The sequence below is a fragment of the Myotis lucifugus genome, unplaced genomic scaffold, assembly GCF_000147115.1.
Source record: "Myotis lucifugus unplaced genomic scaffold, Myoluc2.0 scaffold_20, whole genome shotgun sequence".
NCBI lineage: Eukaryota > Metazoa > Chordata > Mammalia > Chiroptera > Vespertilionidae > Myotis > Myotis lucifugus.
Window position 1 is genome coordinate 10,016,600 of NW_005871068.1, and position 19,084 is coordinate 10,035,683.

At 38.0% G+C, this 19,084-nt stretch overlaps 1 protein-coding gene across 1 annotated transcript in view; it reads right to left on the minus strand.

The window, feature by feature from the left end:
• Positions 1-19,084, minus strand: part of DMD (dystrophin) — a 2,279,750-nt gene that overhangs the window by 1,531,381 nt on the left and 729,285 nt on the right. The window contains exon 12 of the mRNA XM_023751347.1: positions 2,249-2,399. Coding sequence (XP_023607115.1) covers positions 2,249-2,399 — 151 coding nt within the window. The remainder of the gene's footprint in view (positions 1-2,248; positions 2,400-19,084) is intronic.

Consider the following 19,084-nt stretch of genomic DNA (forward strand, 5'->3'; position numbering starts at 1 on the left):
GTTTCAAATTATTCTCTTCAAAGCAATTTCATACTAATCAGAAATGGCAAATTTTCAAATAATATAAACTATTCCAATTTTATGACAGTATTAGCCAAATATTATTCATCCCATTCATTTTATATCTCCCAGAGGAAAGTACAAATCATTTCAAGTAATTGTCAGATTTGAAGAACCTGGGTGGCCTAACCTTAATAGAGTCTGTTCAGTTTCAAGCTAAGACTTTTCCCCATAGTTGCCCTAAGTCATGCCATTCTTCTGCCATGTCTCTTTTGGGGTCTTTCTTACTAGTTTCATTCTTAGACTCCAGGCATCCAGTGCCAACATCCTTCCCCCTGGCATTCAATGATACTGGTCTTCGTCTGGCCTTTTCCTGAAATGCCTCACAGTCCCAAACTAATGGAAACATTAAAATTATGACTGGAAGAAACACTAGAAACCAACTGTCTCACTTTTATTTCCAAAGTGAAGAGACAGAGAGCCTGAGAGATTAAGTCATTTCTAAACAGCACACTTTTAGTTAGTGGTAAGGCTGGCATAGTATAATGGCTTGCAGAATGAGAAGACTGTCATAGGTTCCTCCCTAAACAGGTGCTGAGTCAAGGACTTAGGTGCAAATAGTTTATTCAGGAAGTGATCTCAGGAGACAATATGAAAGGCTGGAAATGTGAGACATGTTACCCCATGAACATCTGGGGTCCAGTCTTGCTGGGAAATTTCTGAGGGATTGTGGGAACTGAAAGGGACTTTGGCAATGATTCTGGGGTGTTTATCCATCATCTCCCATTTCTTGTTGTTAACAGCAGCTCTGACAACACTAATTACACTTCCTGCCCAGCCTCAAACTGGCTGAGAGTCTCCCACAGCCAGCAAGTGCCCTCAGAGAAGCCACTGGTGTATACAGAAATTGTCTGCATGCAACTGCCAGTGAAGCCTAAAGGGAAAACTACAGGCTCAGAGTCTACCAAAGGAATGCAGGGTCCACACAGGAGAAGTGGCCCAATTCAAGATCTAGCACTGCATCTAACTTCTTTATCAGATGCTCAATTAAAATCTATGTGACAAGTTAACCTCTCCTAGTCACAATTTTAATAAAAATTAAAATACAGTTAATACTTTTCTTCCTGTTAGAGTAATAGATGGGGATCACCAGAGCTATAGCTCTCCTTAAACTGCTTGCTCTTAAACCTCTGTGGCCAATAAACAGCTTTGGGGGCAGTATTAGCAACGGCCTGTCTCATGTGTCATTGAAACCCAAAGTTCATTAGAAAAGAGTGTGGGACGTGGAAAGAAAGGTATCTTTTATCTGCACTGAAGAACTGTGAAGCTAGTTCTGACAATGTTATAAAAGGAGAGAATGAAGTTGGGTGAAATGCAGACTTAGGAGGTTTGAGTTGAAATAGAAGATATTTCCTTTAAAAGCCATAAATCTAAGAAACACAGATCATGAGTAAAGTCAGATAAAATTCAGGATGCCCAGTGAATTTTGAATTTTAAATAAAGAATAATTTGACACATACATAACTAAAAACATCTTTATTGTTTGTCTGAAATTCAAATGTAACCACACTTTCTCATATCTTTTTTTGCTAAACCTTATAAACCAAATCCTGGGCCAGTCATGAAGGTTCTTCTGTATGTGTGTGTCCTGATAGACTGGACAAGGCCCCGAGTTAATGATTATAGAAGAAGCCCCCTCAAAATTTCAGATCATAAACATTCTTATAGAAATCCTAATCACAGAAACAATAAGTTATTTTTGGCAAGCAGGGACACAGTTGAAAATCTACAAATAAACTGAAGAAAGATAAGCAAGAAATATTAGATGTTGTGTTTTATAGGAAAGCAATGTTATAAATGTTCACTTTTTCATCAAACTTGGCCCGCTCCAAGAAATTATAAATTGAAGGGGAAAAATGTTAAAAAAAAAACCCTTGTCTTATTACTTAAATTTGCATTGCAGGTAATCCCTTCAGAGACTCTCTGCCAGGAAATTATATACACACATAGTTCTCTTCCAGGAATATGCTTTAATTTTCTTCTCAAATATGAAAAAACAAGTTATATTGTATTTGAAAAATAAACATTTCAAAAAATATTAGGCACAAATTATTTTAAAACTCTTCTTGATTGAAGTTTTAATTCGTTCCTATCTGTAAAAAACAATGTATATGCATGTGTATCTGATATACCTATACATAAAGAGTTAGTTTTCCAGTAGAAAGTAAATAGCATAACATATGCTAACCTTATGTTGTTGTACTTGGCGTTTTAGGTCCTCCAGATCAGGTCCAAGAGGCTCCGTCTCCATTTTCCTTGTTCTCTCTTCTGTTTTTGTAAGCCAATCATTTAACTCTTTTAGTTGCTGATTCTGAAGGTCCATTAGAACTTTATGTAAACTGAAAATTTGAAAGATGTTTATTATTATTACCTCTATAAAAGCAACTTTACTTACTATTATTAAATTCGTAACTAGGTAACAGTGTTGACATTAATACTTTATGGTGATTTCACATTGTTTGGCATCTGTTGGACATTAAGAAGGTTAAGTAGAGTCCACAATCAACCATCTATGATGTTATTCTGTCCCTGATTTATTGCAGTTCACACATCCCAATTTTTAGAAAGTTTTACATAGCTAACTCAACGTGAACATAGCTAAGTGAAGTGAGAACCATCTTTGGAAATTGAGCTAGTAAACGTATCTTGGTATTCATTTGTTTATATTTCCATTATTTTCATATGTGGGGTGATTCAAGATAGCCACACATTCTTTGTCACTCTTCCCATCAAGAGATGGAGTCTATTTCCCATCCTTGTGAATATGAACTGCCCTAGCGATTTGTTTTAACCAATAGAATATGACAATGCACCAGTTGTATTTGTAGGCTATAAGATAGCAGGCAGTATTTAGACTCTCTCTCTCTCAGAACCCAGCTGCCATGATGTGAGGAAGGCCAGCCTCAACTACTGAATGATGAGAGTCCATGCTGAAAGTGACTCAGGAAGATTAAACTGTTATCTTACAAGTTGAGCTTTCTGCTGAGTACAGTCCAATGAGTGACCCCAGCCATATGAAATCACAGAACAACAACCCTGCCCATATTCCTCATCTACAAAATCATGATGTAATGATAAATTATGTGTTCAGCAACTAAGTTTGGGAATCATATGTTATGTATAAATAGGTAAGTTAAATAATGTTTTCTCAAAGATGTACATAATAATGGGCTGGGTAATGAATTTAAAGTCCAAAGGCTTGGGTTTGCAGCCTGACTATGTGCCCTAGAACCAAGTTCTTACACCTTCTCTATTAGAATTCAGCATCAGGGACATGGGATAAGATCTGGCTACTTCATGGTAAGGATGAAAATTAACATTGAGGTTATTTCATCCATTAATTCAACATAAATTTGAGACTCAAATGAGAAGTATTAATACTTATTTTAAGGTAAATATTCTGTATGAAGGCACATTTAAAGCGTTCTTGGAAACCATAGTATACTGAACACTGATCTTATAATACTGATAAGGAGGACACATAAAACCAGTTTCCAATTGTGGTTTTATTAACCAAGACTTTGACTGGAATATCATGATGGAGAGACACATGCCTAGACTTTGGATGCCACCAAAAAGCTTTACTTTAAATACAATAAGAGCCCCTTGGGGAAACAGCCTAGTATCTGGCTTATTCATATGGTTCTGGCAGTCCTTCCAGAAAAAGAATAAAGTATAGTTTCCTGGGAGATGGCAAAGAGAGAACCTCAAGACATTTTGGGAACCTCAAACTTAAGAAATCCACCCAAATATATAGGTATTGCAGGAAGTCTGGTGACAACTGTGTGGCTTGGCTTCTTCACCCTGTGGGCTATTAAACTCAATCTGGAGATTCCTTATGAGATGCCAGCAAAGCAGATTTTGAAAAGCCTATATAATCAATTACTATTCTTGTTGTGGCCAAATTGAAACTGGACTTAATGCAGTAAATAGTCTTGATTTGGCTATCTTTGATAAAAATGAGGTGTTAGCTCTGGCTGGTTGTACTCAGTGGTCAGTGTATCAGTCTGTGCACCAAAGGGTTACAGGTTCCATTCCCGGTCAAGGACACATATTTAGGTTGAAGATTCGTTCCCCGGCCCAGGTCAGGGCATGCATACAGGAGGCAACTAATTGATGTCCCTCACATCAATGTTTCGTGCTCTCTCTTTCTCCCCCTCCCTCTCTCTAAAAATCAATGGAAAAATATACTTGAGTGAGAATTTAAAAAAAATAAGGGTGATTTTAGGGAAAAATTGTGTTTCGATAGAATCTATAATACATAGTTATGGATATTAACTAGACTTAACGAGTCCCACTGATGAATTAGGCTCTAATTCAGTTAACGCTTCAAATTTTTATTTTTCACCTATAAACTGAATTGGATCCTGATTTTTCTAATTTTCTTCCAAACGAATGTTTCATTTTTTTACCATCCTTTGATTTGAATTATTGAGAACTACTGATGGACTATAATCCATAGAGAATTTACTTGAGCAGCCAATGATATCACCAGAGATATTTAAACTCAAGGCATAATTTCTCAGATTGTCACTACTTGATTTCATTCCAGCAAAATACTTGCATCTGAAAGTCTCCTAAACTGACAGTTTTACAACCCAAAAAATAGTTTATAATTTTCTGTGTCCATTAACCTTTCTGGGGTTTCTCTGTTCTCATAGACATGCACCTTATTTACCTAATTGCTTTGCATATACAATATAGGTCTCACCCTGGAAGCCCATCTGCATCACTGTCTCCTGAAGTGAGACTCAATAATTTAACTGAACTGACTTATTTTCATGATTACTTAATTGAGTCAATGAAATATGAAGCAATCTATCAACTCTGCTTCCAGAATGTCAACCTTTATTATTTAAAAGGAGAGATTAAAGGGACCAAGGTTCTGCCACTTTGAAACTGCTTCCTCTTTCCTGCCCAAGAGATTCAGGTGGAAAGAAGCTGCTTCAGAAGGGAGATCTTAGAACGTATTCCTTAGCCTAATTTGAATTAAGTAAACAAAGTGCTTCAGGCAGGTGACACACCTTCATCCAGAGAAGCCCCTCCACCAACTTAATCTGGGGCACTATAAAGTCTGTCCCACCCTCTATCACATGGTTCTTATCTTTCCTCAGACCTTTAGTTATTATAATTCTCCTTCGCATTTTTATGCCATGCCTTTTTAACCTTCTTGTCAAATTTGTCACCTCTAGGATACAACAATTCCATATCAAGATGATGATACTTCAGGAATTCTGGCCCATCCGTACTTTGGAAAAATCAGCTAACAGCCTCTCTGTTCCAGTCTCAAATTCGATTCCCTTGTCTCCCTTTGATCAGACAGGGCGAGACCCTATGCAGGCAGGGACCATGACCCTTGTCAGCAGGAAGCAGTTACTGAAGACAGAACATCCTTCCTCATCACCCCTAAATGATGTCAGGAATGGAAGTCTCAGAGGGGGGAATAAGCCAGGACAAGTGGAATAGGGAAACTGAGACAGATAGTTAAATGGCCAAGAAGTTTACAGCCATCTAGTAAATTGCAAAATCCTATCTTTGATAACTAAGCACACTTAAGAACAAATGGTTCATACTTCGCCCCAACCAGAGAATAAATACCTTAAATCACCCTACTCAGGGAGATTCCAGTAGAGAATAGAATTCCAATTAGTGACATTTGTGCAAACCACACCCGAGGACAGGTGAAGTTAAGGGAATAAATCTCATTTTAGCACATCAGCATAAAACATGAATATTCTATGAGATCCTCCCCAAAACTCCCAGCTTTTAAAACCCCTCTAACAAAGGTCCCAGAATGTGCTCTCCCTCAGAAGAGCACTCCCATACCTTTCCTTCCCCTCTTTTTTCCCCAAAGGCATGCATCTCCTAAACCAGGGGTGGGCAACCCCTGGCATGCATGCCAAACATGGCACGCCAGTAACTTTTGCTGGCACGCGAAACCCTCTCTTATAATCTTCCATTTACAATTTTTTTCTTAATATCGACTTTTTTATTTTTCAGATAAATTCAGTGTAGGTGCATCTTAGATAAATAAATAATTTTACATAACAAGTTATCTTAAAGACCATAGACATGGATTGACGAGAGAGGGGAGGAGCAATTTCTATGCCTCTGCCTTAACTCTCCCTGCCTTCCTAGATCCGACCAGTGTTTTGGTTTCATCCACATACGCTTGTGAATCTTTGTTCTCAGTGATGAATTTTGTTAAGTCTCGTAATAGGAGTAGCCTGACGGATGAAAGTAGTAGCTCGTGCATATCTCTGAAGGTCACAAAATATAAACCTGATGTAAAATTTCTGTCATCAGTGACGCAGCAGCAAAAGTCCCACTGATAATATCAAACAGTCATAAAGTTTTCTGTCGGACTATCAGTGTACATGTATACATTAAAAAATAAATGTATTTTTCATCATCATATACTGTGTTTTTGTCGCTCGAATGAATTTTATTATTTCTTCAAGGTTCTTCACATATGTACACCTTAAGAGATATCAAGTAGGCATAACATGTTCTCAAAAAATTAGGGTTGGCATGCAGAAGAATTCTGAGTAAGAGATTTTGCTGGTTTTGGCACGCACTCACAAAAAGGTTGCCCACCCCTGTCCTAAACTCTAGAAGACCGCACAAGGCTTGCAACTAGGGAACAATGGGCAGAAGCAGCTCATCCCAGGCTAACTCCCTGAACCTGTCTCCAAGGCCTCCTTTTCTCTGACTTCTTAGTGAGCCAAAGCAGCCCAGCCTAGGCTCATTTCCCTGCCTAGTCTCTCTCCCATTGCTTCTTCTATACTAGGCCTTTCCTTGTTTCACTGTCCCCAACTTTAATAAACACCCTCTATAAATTAAAAACAAATTTTAAAAAGTTTTTCCTCTTAAAACGAATGTATCCATCCTCTTCTCTACAGCATGATCCACTCCCACCAATTGGTATACTGATATCTTGGGCCAGGGGTGAAACCAAAGACAACAGGTAATGTTCATTTTTCAAAAGTTCCCACTGATTCTGATACCATTATATTACACCCGTTAACCTGGTCTTGGAAGCCCCATTTTAGGCCACAACCTCATAACGAATACTTTAGAAAGAACTGACCTGCAAAGTTCCCCTTCCAACAACTAGAAATGAAAGGCAATTTTCAACCTTCCCTCAAAATTAAATGTCTATTAATGTTTATTTGTCCACTGAATGGAACGTGAGAAATATTATTGTGATGAAAAAGGTTTCTGTGAAATAAATTTATGCCATTGTTTTCAAAACCCTGATTTACTTTATCCTTCCATCCATGCAACTCAACAACAATTTAATTATGACATTCTTCAACTATCCAGCAAAAGATTACAGTTAAAATGCAAACAAAATCATTTGAATTTTGAAAGTATAAATTCAAAATAGTAATCTATAATAATAAAAGCATAATGTGCTAATTAGACTGGACAGCTGAACGACCTTCCAGACGTCATTCCAGACATCCTTCCTGACAAAGCTGTGGCAGCGGGGCTGAGGCTGAGGTGGATAGGGGCGATCAGGCAGGCAGGCGAGCAGCTAGGGGCAATCAAGCAGGCAAGCGAGTGGTTAGGGGCAATCAGGCAGGCAGGCGAGTGGTTAGGGGTGATCAGGCAGGCAGGCAGAGGTGGTTAGGGGCGATCAGGCAGGTAGGCGAGCAGTTAGGGGCAATCAAGCAGGCAGGCGAGTGGTTGGGGCAATCAGGCAGGCAGGCAGAGTGGTTAGGGGTGATCAGGCAGGCAGGCAGGTGAGGGGTTAGGAGCCAGCGGTCCTGGATTGTGAGAGAGATGTTAGACTGCCGGTTTAAGTGGGATTGGGCCTAAACCAGCAGTTGGACATCCCTCGAGGGGTCCTAGATTGCAAGAGGGTGCAGGCCAGGCTGAGGGACGCCCCCCCCCCATGCACATATTTCATGCACCGGGCCTCTAGTAGTAACATAATAAAGAAGCTGCATAGCTGGATGCAAAATATTCAATACATTATGTTAACCCTCAATTCAGTCTTTCTGATTAAATATTTACAAAGCAGATAAAGAAACCCACAGAGGTCATCACAAACCAAGGACAACTATTAAATATAGTGATTGGAAGATTGTTTAAATTGTCTCTAGTATGAATGCGGACTGTTGACACTCTGAAATGTATATTCATTCATATGGCAATAAAAGCTCACTCTCAACTTCATTATGTCATTATATGACCTCTGGCACAGTTTCTGGCACATACTAGACTCAAACATGGTAAATATTTCTTGAATGAATAAATGGCATCACTTAGTTATCAATCAAACATAGGAAGACATAGTAAAAAATGCAACCATTTTCCCAGTCAGAAATATCAGAATTAAGATTATAAAAACGTCAACTTTTATTAAATATGCTCCTGTTGAACCAGCCTATTAATTTTATTTGAATCATTTTTTAGTCATAAATTCAAATGTCATTATCTTACCTCTTGTCAGATTGGCCACACTGTTTCTCAAACATGGAAGTAGCAGTTTTTGGATCTTTCCCACCTCAGGACCTTCGTATTTGCTATCCTTTACCACAACTATATGTATGGCTGTTTTCTCCCTTCATTTAGGGCTCTCCTTCAGAGAGGCCTTTGCTAACCACAATAACACACACATTTGCTTTTCTAAATCTATTCCCTGCCTTTTTTCCTTTTTATCCTTTAATGTCATCTGATGATATACATGTCTGTCTCCCCTCCATGCCCAACTCAGAATGCAAGTTCAATAAGAGAGGGAGTTAGTCTGTTCACGATATTTTCCTGGTATCTAAAACAGTACTGGGAACATAGTAGAGAAGAACTGTTAGAAGGATGAATGCATTATTAAACTTAATTTTGTAACTATCATTATTTACCTTTGTGAAAAGGCATAGTTCCAAAAGAAATGCTACTTACTACTCTCATTTCTATGAATCATGGAAATTTGGCTTTTCTGTTTATAATTTAAGCTATGAGTCACATATTTTATATTATTGGAACAGAGTGCCCACATACTTACTGCATATTTACAGAAAAAAATTGTCATGGCCAACCATACCCATTTGAACCTGATCACATTACTATATGTTAATAACCACTGCTTATTAGGTCAGTAATTAGTTGTCAGTACTCTCATATTGTCTCTATTATATATTCTTGCATGACAATCTTGCTATCCCATTAATCACCCATGAGAGATTACATCAACATTTGAGGACTGAATGAGACATCACTAGCACCATTTTTGGAGCTTCTAAGAAAGTAGTTAAAATGTTTGGCCCATCTCAGTGGATAGAAAAATAGAGAAAGAAGATATTGAAAATAGGGCTCTACAAAGGAGTATGGATTTATATTTTAATATAATTATGTCAACTATATCAGTGCTTCTGAAACTTTGATGTGCTTTTAGCAATCAGCTGGGCTCTTGTTAAATTGCAGATTCTGATTCTGCAGATAAGAGTGAAGACCAAGATTGTGCATTTTTGACAAGTCCTCAGGTGATCTTGCTGTTGCAGGTCCTTGAAGCACCTTAATCTACAAGGAATTCTCTTTTTAACATTATTGGAAAAATTAAAAGATGAATTAAACTATAATATAAAATCAAAAGTAAGAGTTTGAGATTATATTGTTAAATTTTTATTGTGACAAATTCATTTGAGGAACAACCTAAGGAAATTAATACATTTGTTCATCCATTCATTCATATATTCACATATGCAATATGTTTGTCACTTCCCCGGGACAAAACAACCCACCCATTTGTTCAGTACCTCACTGTGCTCTAATCATTCTCACATATGTTATCTCATTTCAAGATTGGAACAGACATTTAAAAAAAAAGATGAGTCAGATTTGTTAGACAAATTCTTCTCTCCAAAGTGTTGATGGTAATTCACAATTATTTCCCATGTGATAGCTTGTATTTTTACCAAGACACTATTTATATCTCTCCTCCTGCTAATAGAAACCAGAACATAGCTTCAGTTGGCCTCCTCACTGACTTGATTTCATTTTTTTCTTTTGCTATCACAAAGGTTTCAGTTTCCCCTGCATGTCGTAACCGTAATTATCACAAAAGTTGATGGAACTTGTTCTGCTTATCTTTGTCTTTGTAGAAATATCAGTAAATCTCTTTTGCTCTCTGCAGGTTATATTTTTCAACCAAATTAATTAGTTTATTCATAGAGAAGACTCTCTTCTGTTGTCCCTATGCCAGTTGTATGCTTCCACTTTCATAGTTGAAAGTGTTGTCTTTTTCTTTCTCTGTCACCTACCACACCCTGAAGGCTATTTTGCAGCATAACATGAAACAAAACAAAAACGATTTTTGCCTACTCATCTTAAGGTTTTGAACACAAACATGTCAACATTGTCTTGTTCTAATGATTGTATTCTAATTATGCAATAAGGGGCATTTAGTTCTTTCATTTCAATTTCATAAACATTGTAAAAGAGTTGTAATAGACCAACAGCCACATGTTTCTGCTAAAGTACTTTGTGGCTAGAGCTATCTTACAAACTTCTTTATTATATTAGCTTTTACTTCATCATCAGTTCACATTCATGAAGATACCAGAATTGGAGAGGAAAGAAATTAATAAGAATCAAAGGAGAATAGAAGAAAGGAAGGAGAAGCATCATCATGTTTATTTTGTTACTTATATTTCTTTGCAAGCATATTTTAAATGTTTCAATTGAAAAATTATAACTTTACTTTTTTATCGATTAAGGTATTACATATGTGTCCTCATCCCCCTATTGTCCCCCACCCTCTACTCTTGCCCTTACCCCCTGGTGTCTGTGTATATTGGTTAGGCTTATATGCATGCATGCAAGTCCTTTGGTTGATCTCTCCACCTTACCCCCACCCTCCCCTACCTTCCCTCTGGGTTTGACAGTCTGATCGATGCTTCTCTCTCTCTGGATCTGTTTTTGTTCATCAGTTTATGTTGTTCATTATATTCCACATGAGATCATGTGATATTTATCTTTCTCTGACTGGCTTATTTCGCTTAGCATCATGCTCTCTGTTACATCCATGCTGTTGTAAATGGTAAGAATTCCTTCTTTTTTACAGCAGCATAGTATTCCATTGTGTAGATGTACCACAGTTTGTTAATCCACTCATCTGCTGATGGGCACTTAGGCTGATTCCAAATTTTAGCTATGTTGAATCGTGCTGCTATGAACACAGAGGTGCAAATATCCTTTCTGATTGATGTTTCTAGTTTCTTGGGATATATTCCTAGAAGTGGGATCACTGGGTCAAATGGGAGTTCCATTTTTAATTTTTTGAGGAAACTCCATACTGTTAGTGGCTGCACCAGTCTGCATTCCCAACAGTGCACGAGCGTTCTTTTTTCTCCGCACCCTCACCAGCACTTGTCATTTGTTGATTTGTTGATGATAGCTATTCTGGCAGGTGTGACATGGTGCCTCATTGTCGTTTTGATTTGCATCTTTCGGATGATCAGTGACTTTTAGCATGCTTTCATATATCTCTCGGCCTTATGTTCTTTTTCAAAAAGTATCTAATTAGGTCTGTTGCCCATTTTTTGATTGGGTTATTTATCTTCCTTTTGTTAAGTTGTATGAGTTCCCTGTAAATGTTGGAGATTAAACCCTTATCTGTGATAACATTGGCAAATATGTTTTCCTCTGCAGTGGGCTTTCTTGTTGTTTTATTGATGGTTTCTTTTGCTGTACAGAAGCTTTTTATTTTGATGTAGTCCCATTTGTTTTTCTCCTTAGTTTCCATTGCTATAGGAGCTGTATTGTTAAAGCTAGTGCTACATATGTCTGCTATTTTGCTGTCTATGGCTTTGTCTAAGATTTTTATGATTTCCCATCTTCCATTTAAGCCCTTTATCCATTTTGATTTTAATTTTGTGTATGGTGTAAGTTGGTGGTCTAGTTTCAATTTTTTTTTTGTCAAGTATTTGTCCAATTTCCCCAATACTATTTATTGAAGAGACTGTCTTGACTCCACTGTATATTCTTGCCTCCTTGGTCAAATATTAACTAAGCATAATGGCTTGGGTCAATCTCTTGGTTCTCTGTTCTCTTCCACTGGTCTATGTGTCTGTTCTTGTGCCAGTACCATGCTGTTTTGAAAACAGTGGCTTTGTAATATAGCTTGATATCTGGTATTGAGATCCCTCCTACTTTGTTGTTCTTTCTCAGGATTGCTGCAGGTATTTGGGGTCTTTTTTTTATTCCAGATGAATTTTTGGAGAGTTCTTTCTCAGTCTGTGAAATATGCTGTTGGTATTTTAATGGGGAGTACATTGAATCTATAGATTGCTTTGGGTAGTATAGACATTTTAGTGATGTTTATTCTACCAATCCATGAACATGGTCTTTTCTTTCATCTGTTTATGTCTTCCTCTATCTCTTTTTTCAGTGTCCTGTAGTTTTCTAAGTACAGGTCTTTTACCTCCTTAGTTAAGTTTGTTCCTAGGTATCTTAATTTTTTTGGTGTGATGGTAAATAGGATTGTTGTTGTTTTTAACCTCTCTTTCTGTAAGTTCACTACTGGTATATAAAAATGCCATAGATTTCTTAGCATTAATTTTGTATCCTGCTACATTGCTGAATTCATTTATTAAGTCTAATAATTTTTTGATGGAGTCTTTAGGGTTTTCTATGTACAGTAGCATGTCATCTACACTAATAAAAGAGAAAGATGCAAATTGACCATACCTTCACTATGCCCACCAGCCAATCAGGAGTATGCAAATTAATCCAACAAAGATGGCGGGTTAATTTGCATACAGAGGCACCGAGCACTCCAGGCCTCTGGGCAGCATGGGAAAGCAGCCCTGGGCCAGAACAAAGGTGGAAAGGCAGCTCTGGCTAGAGCGAAGGCGGTGCTGGCAGCCAGGGGAAGGAAGGCCCATTCTTGCATGAATCTTCATACATCAGGCCTCTAGACTACAAATGATGACAGTTTTATGTCTCTTCCAATTTTGATACCTTTTATTTCTTCTTCTTATCTAATTGCTATGGCTAACACTTTCAGTTCTATGTCGAATAGGAGTAGTGAAAGTGGGCATCCCTGTCTCCTTCCTGTTCTTAGGTGAAATGGTTTTAGTTTTTGCCCATTGAGTATGATGCTGGCTGTAGGTTTGTCATATAAGGCTTTTATTATGTTGAGGTATGATCCCTCTATTCCCATTTTGCTGAGGGTTTTTATCAAGGAAGTGTATTGGATTTTGTCAAATGCTTTTTCTGCATCAATTGATATGACTATGTGAATTTTTTTCTCTCAACTTGTTTATGTGATATATCATGTTTATTGATTTGTGGATATTGTACCATCCTTGCATGCCCGAGATAAATCCTACTTGGTCATGGTGTCTGATCTTTCTGATGTAATGCTGGTCCTGATTTGCTGAAATTTTGTTGAGGATTTTGGCATCTATTTTATTAGGGATACTGGCCTGTAATTCTCTTTCATTGTGTTTTCTTTATCTGGTTTTGGTATTAGTGTAATGCTGGCTTCATAGAATGAGCCTGGAAGTGTTCCTTCCTCTTGAATTTTTTGGAACAGTCTGAGGAGAATAGGTTTTAGTTCTTCTTTGAATGTTTGGTATAACTCCCCTTTGCAGCCATCTGGCCCCAGGCTTTTGTTTGCTGGAAGCTTTTTGATGACTGCTTCAATTTCCTCCATCGTTATCGGCCTGTACCAGGCTGTTTTGAGAACAGTGGCTTTGTAATACAGCTTGATATCTGGTATTGAGATCCATCCTACTTTGTTCTTCTTTCTCAGGATTGCTGCAGGTATTTGGGGTCTTTTTTTATTCCAGATGAATTTTTAGAGAGTTCTTTCTCAGTCTTGAGATTTTTAGATTCTTCCTGATTGAGTTTCGGAAGGTTGTATTTTTCTAGGAATATGTCCATTTTCTCTAGGTTGTCTAGTTTTTTGGAATAGAGTTGTTCATAGTATTTTTTTAATCCTTTGTATTTCTGTGGGGTCTGTTGTTATTTTGCCTCTTTCATTTCTGATTTTGTTTGTTTGGACCCTCTCTCTTTCCTTTTTGGTGAGCCTGGCTAGAGGTTCATCTATAGTCCTTATCCTTTCAAAGAACCAGTTCTTGGTTTCATTGATCTTTTTTTTTTGTCTCTATGTCATTTATTTCTACTCTGATCTTTATTATCTCCTTCCTTCTGTTCACTCTGGGCTTTTCTTTTTTCTCTCTGGGCTTTTCTTTTTTCTCTCTTTCCAATTCTTTACGTTGTAGAGTTAGATGATTTATTAGAATTTTTTCTTGTTTTATGAGATAGGCCCGTAGAGCTATAAACTTCCCTCTCAGGACTGCTTTCAGTGTGTCCCATAGATTTTGGATTGTTGTGTTTTCGTTGTCATTCATTTCCAGGATGTTTTTAATATCATCTTTGATCTCTTTGGTAACCCAATCATTGTTTAATAGCATGCTATTCAGCTTCCAAATGTTTGAATTTTTTATTGTTTTTCTTGTAGCTTATTTCTAATATCATGTCATTGTGGTCTGAGAAGGTGCTTGGTGTGATTTCAATCTTCTTGAATTTGGAGAGACTTTGCCTGTGACCCAATATGTGGTCTATCTTTGAAAATATCCCATGTACACTTGAGGAGAATGTATATTCCGTGGCTTTGGGGTGAAATGTTCCAAAGATGTCAATTAAGTCCATCTGATGTAGTGAGTCAATTAGGATTGCAGTTTCTTTGCTGATTTTTTTGTCTAGAGGATTTATCCAGTGATGTCAGTGGGATATTAAAATCTCCTACTATAATTGTATTGTTGTTGATCTCTCTTTTGATTTCTTCCAGGAGTTTTTTTTTAATGTATTTGGGTGCTCCTGCATTGGGTGCATATATGCTTACCAGGGTTATATCCTCTTGTTTTATCGATCCCTTTAGTATTATGAAGTGGCCTTCCTTATCTCTTGTTATGGCCTTCAATTTGAGGTCTATTTTGTCCGATACAGGTATTGCTACCCCAGCTTTTTTTTTTTTTCATTTTCATTTGCCCAAAAGATATTTTTCCATCCCTTCACTTTCAGTCTGTGTGAATCCCTTGTTCTGAGGTGGGTCTCTTGTAGATAGCATATACATGCGTCATTATTTTTTTTAATCCATTCAGCCACTCAATGTTTTTTGATTGGATCATTTAGTCCATTTATGTTTAAAGTTATTATTAATATGTACTTGTTTGTAGCCATTTTTGTTTTTTGTGCCTGTGTTCTTTCTTCCCTATTTATTCCTTCTTTTTACACCAGTCTCTTTAGCATTTCTTGCATTGTTGGCTTGGTAGTGATAAACTCCCTTAGCCTTTTTTTTTCTTTTTGTCTGTGAAGCTCCTTATTTCCTCTTCAATTTTGAATGATACCCTTGCTGGATAGAGTATTCTTGGATTCAGTCCCTTGCTTTGCATCACTTTGTAAATTCCCTTCCATTCCTTTCTAGCCTGATGTGTTTCTGTTGAGAAATCATTTGATAATCTAATGGGAGATCCCTTGTAAGTATCATTCTGTCTCTCTCTTGCAGCCTTTAAGATTCTCTCTTTGTCCTGAACATTTACCATCATAATGATGACATGTCTTGATGTGGGTCTTTTCGGGTTCATCTTGTTTTGGACTTTCTGTGTTTGTGTGACTTTTTCTTCCCTACATCAGAGAAGTTTTCTGATATTATTTCTTCAAATCAGTTTTCTAAACCTTGTTCCTATTCCTGTCATTCTGGCACCCCTATTATTTGTATGTTGCTTTGTTTCATATTGTCCCAAAGCTCCCTTGGGCTTTCCTCCTGTCTTTTAATTTTTTTTCTCCAATTGCCGTTCAGTTTGGGTGTGTTTTGCTTCCCTATCTTCTAATTTGCTAATTCGGTCCTTCTCTTCTCCTAGTCTACTGCTGAAACTTTCCATGGTGTTTTTTATTGAAGCTATATCACTCTTTATTTCTTATTGATTCTTACATAAGTTGTTGATTTTTTTCTGGTTTATGAACTGTATTACCCCTATTCTGAATTCTTTTTCTGACAGATTGCATGCCTCCATTTCACTTAGCTGCTTTTCTGATGATCCCTTCTTTTCTTTCCTTTGAGGATACTTTGTCTCCCCATTTTTTCTCTCACTGAAAGATCTAGGTGTTGAGTCATGCAGGGGCTGCTCCTTGGGTGGCAGCAGCTCCTCAGGTGGCAGCTGCTCCTTAGATGGTAGTGGAAGCCTTCATTTCTTACCCATGTTACAGAGGAATGGATGGTTAAATTGTGACTGCTGTTTCAGGACAATGCCTGGAACTTGATCATTCCCTCCTCACAGCACCGAGTCCTGGGAAGCTTGAGCTCCCATGTGAATCCAGTGCCTGGAAGCGGTGTTTACGACCCGAGAGTGAAAAATTATAACTTTAAATGTAACTTTAGTCACCATACTCTAGTTTCCTTATCCTCATAGAAAACATCTGCAAACATAACCTTTGCACACGCACGCGTGCGCGCACACACACACACACACACACGCAAATGAGTGGGGCAATTGGAACAGGTTGGAGGGGAAAAAGGAGTAAAAATATAGAGAAGGCAAATTATGTATATTTTTAAAAACCATGGCTAGTCATCTTATTTATAATAATGATCTTTACATTTTGTAATAATGTTGCTCTTACAAACTACTTTTTCATACTCCATCTCAGCCAATATCTTTAGCAGCAGTTCTCAACCTGTGGGTCGCGAACAATGAAAATACATCCTGCATAGCAGATATTTACATTAATTACATTATGATTCATAACAGTAGCAAAATTACAGTTATGAAGTAGCAACGAAAATAATTTTATGGTTGGGGGTCACCACAACATGAGGAACTGTATTAAAGGGTCGCAGCATTAGGAAGGTTGAGAACCACTGCAGAGGTTTGCCAGCCATGTGGAGCTGCTACTGTTTCCTAAAGCAGATACTGAGGATCACAGAGGGAAAGTGTGTTGACCAGTTCACATGAATAACTGTGTGAGAAAGTGGGACCTATTCCTTAGGCAAATTAGAGCCGATTTAGCACAAGGTGAAAATGAGAGCATGTTATTACCTGTCTGTTTTTCAAATTTCTTGTTTAGTATTAATAATTGTTTATAGTTTCTAGGCTAAATAGTATTCCCTAGATCAGCAGTCGCCAACCACTGGTGGTTCCATGAGGTCTAAAACATTCCGACCACTAATTTAAGGAAAACTTTGGAGCAGCAGTTGCCAACCGGTGGTCTTTAGACCACTGGTGGTCCAGGAAGTCTGAAAGGTTGGCAACCGCTGCCCTACATGCAACCTGTAAAAAGGAACATCTGTAGGTAAGACAGTAGAATGCACATATATCACAACTACCACCTGGCATTAGACCAGCCGTGGCAAACTACGGCCCGCGGCCAGATCCCGCCCGGTTGAAATGAATAAAACTAAAAAAAAAAAGACCGTACCCTTTTATGTAATGATGTTTACTTTGAATTTATATCAGTTCACACAAACACTCCATCCATGCTTTTGTTCCGGCCCTCCGGTCCAGTTTAAGAACCCATTGTGGCCCTCGAGTCAAAAAGTTTGCCCACCCCTGCATTAGACACTAGCATCTTTTACCTGGGCTATTATACCGTACTGTCTTCTTCCAGTGGCATTACTGGTATTTTCTTTACCTGTCCCTCCCCTACCTAAAACTGTCTGATGGCTTTTTCTTGTACTTATGCTAGAACTCAAAACCCTTGTCTTTTACCCTGTATGACATTGATTGACAATACCATACAGGATAAGACCCCTCAATATATTTCTTTTTTTTTTTTTAAATCTTCATTGTTCAGATTATTACATTTGTTCCTCTTTTTTCCCCCCATAACTCCCCTCCTTCCAGCTCCCACCCCACCCTCCACCCTCACTCCCCACCCACTGAGTTCATCCATAGGTGCATGATTTTTGTCCAGTCACTTCCCGCATCTCCCACACCCCTTTTCCCCCAAGAATAGTCAGTCCATTCCCTTTCTATGTCCCTGATTCATTATGATCACCAGTTCATTCTGTACATCAGGTTATTTATTCACTTGATTCTTAGATTCATTTGTTGATAGATGCATATTTGTTGTTCATAATTTGTATCTTTACCTTTTTCTTCTTCTTCCTCTTCTTAAAGGATACCTTTCAGCATTTCATATAATACTGGTTTGGCGGTGATGAACTCCTTTAGTTTTTCCTTATCTGTGAAGCTCTTTATCTGACCTTCAATTCTGAATGATAGCTTTGCTGGATAAAGTAATCTTGGTTGTAGGTTCTTGGTATTCAGCACTTTGAATATTTCTTGCCATTCCCTTCTGGCCTGCAAAGTTTCTGTTGAGAAATCAGCTGACAGTCGTATGGGTATTCCCTTGTAGGTAATTGAGCCTCTTTCTCTTGCTGCTTTTAAGATTTTCTCTTTGTCTTTTGCTCTTGGCATTTTAATGATGATGTGTCTTGATGTGGTCCTCTTTGGATTCCTTTTGTTTGGGGTTCTCTGCGCTTCTTGGACCTGTAAGTCCATTTCTTTCTCCAGGTGGGGGAAGTTTTCTGCCATTATTTCTTCAAATAGGTTTTCAATATCTTGCTGTCTCTCATCTTCTGGCACTCCAATAATTCTGATATTAGTGCGCTTGAAGCTGTCCCAGAGGCTCCTTACACTATCTTCACACTTTCGGATTCTTTTTTCATTTTGCTTTTCCAATTGGGTGTTTTTTGTCGAATCTTTGGTTTGATTCTTGTGCTCCTCTGGTCTGCTATTGGGTATAATATTCTTTATTTCAGTCCGTGTATGCTTACTTTCTAATTTCTTTATCGTAGCATCGAGGGTCTCATTAGTTTTCGTGAGGCTCTGCACAAATTTATGGCAAGCCCTCAAAATTGCGATTCTTAGCTCCATATCCTCCATTTCTGTCATGTTTTTTGTCTCCGCATCTTATATGCTTTCTTGGTGCACCCCCTTGGGTCTCTGTGCGCAGTCTTTGTTCTAGCCAAGCCTTAATTGTTGTAGTAACACTAGAGGGATTTGGACCA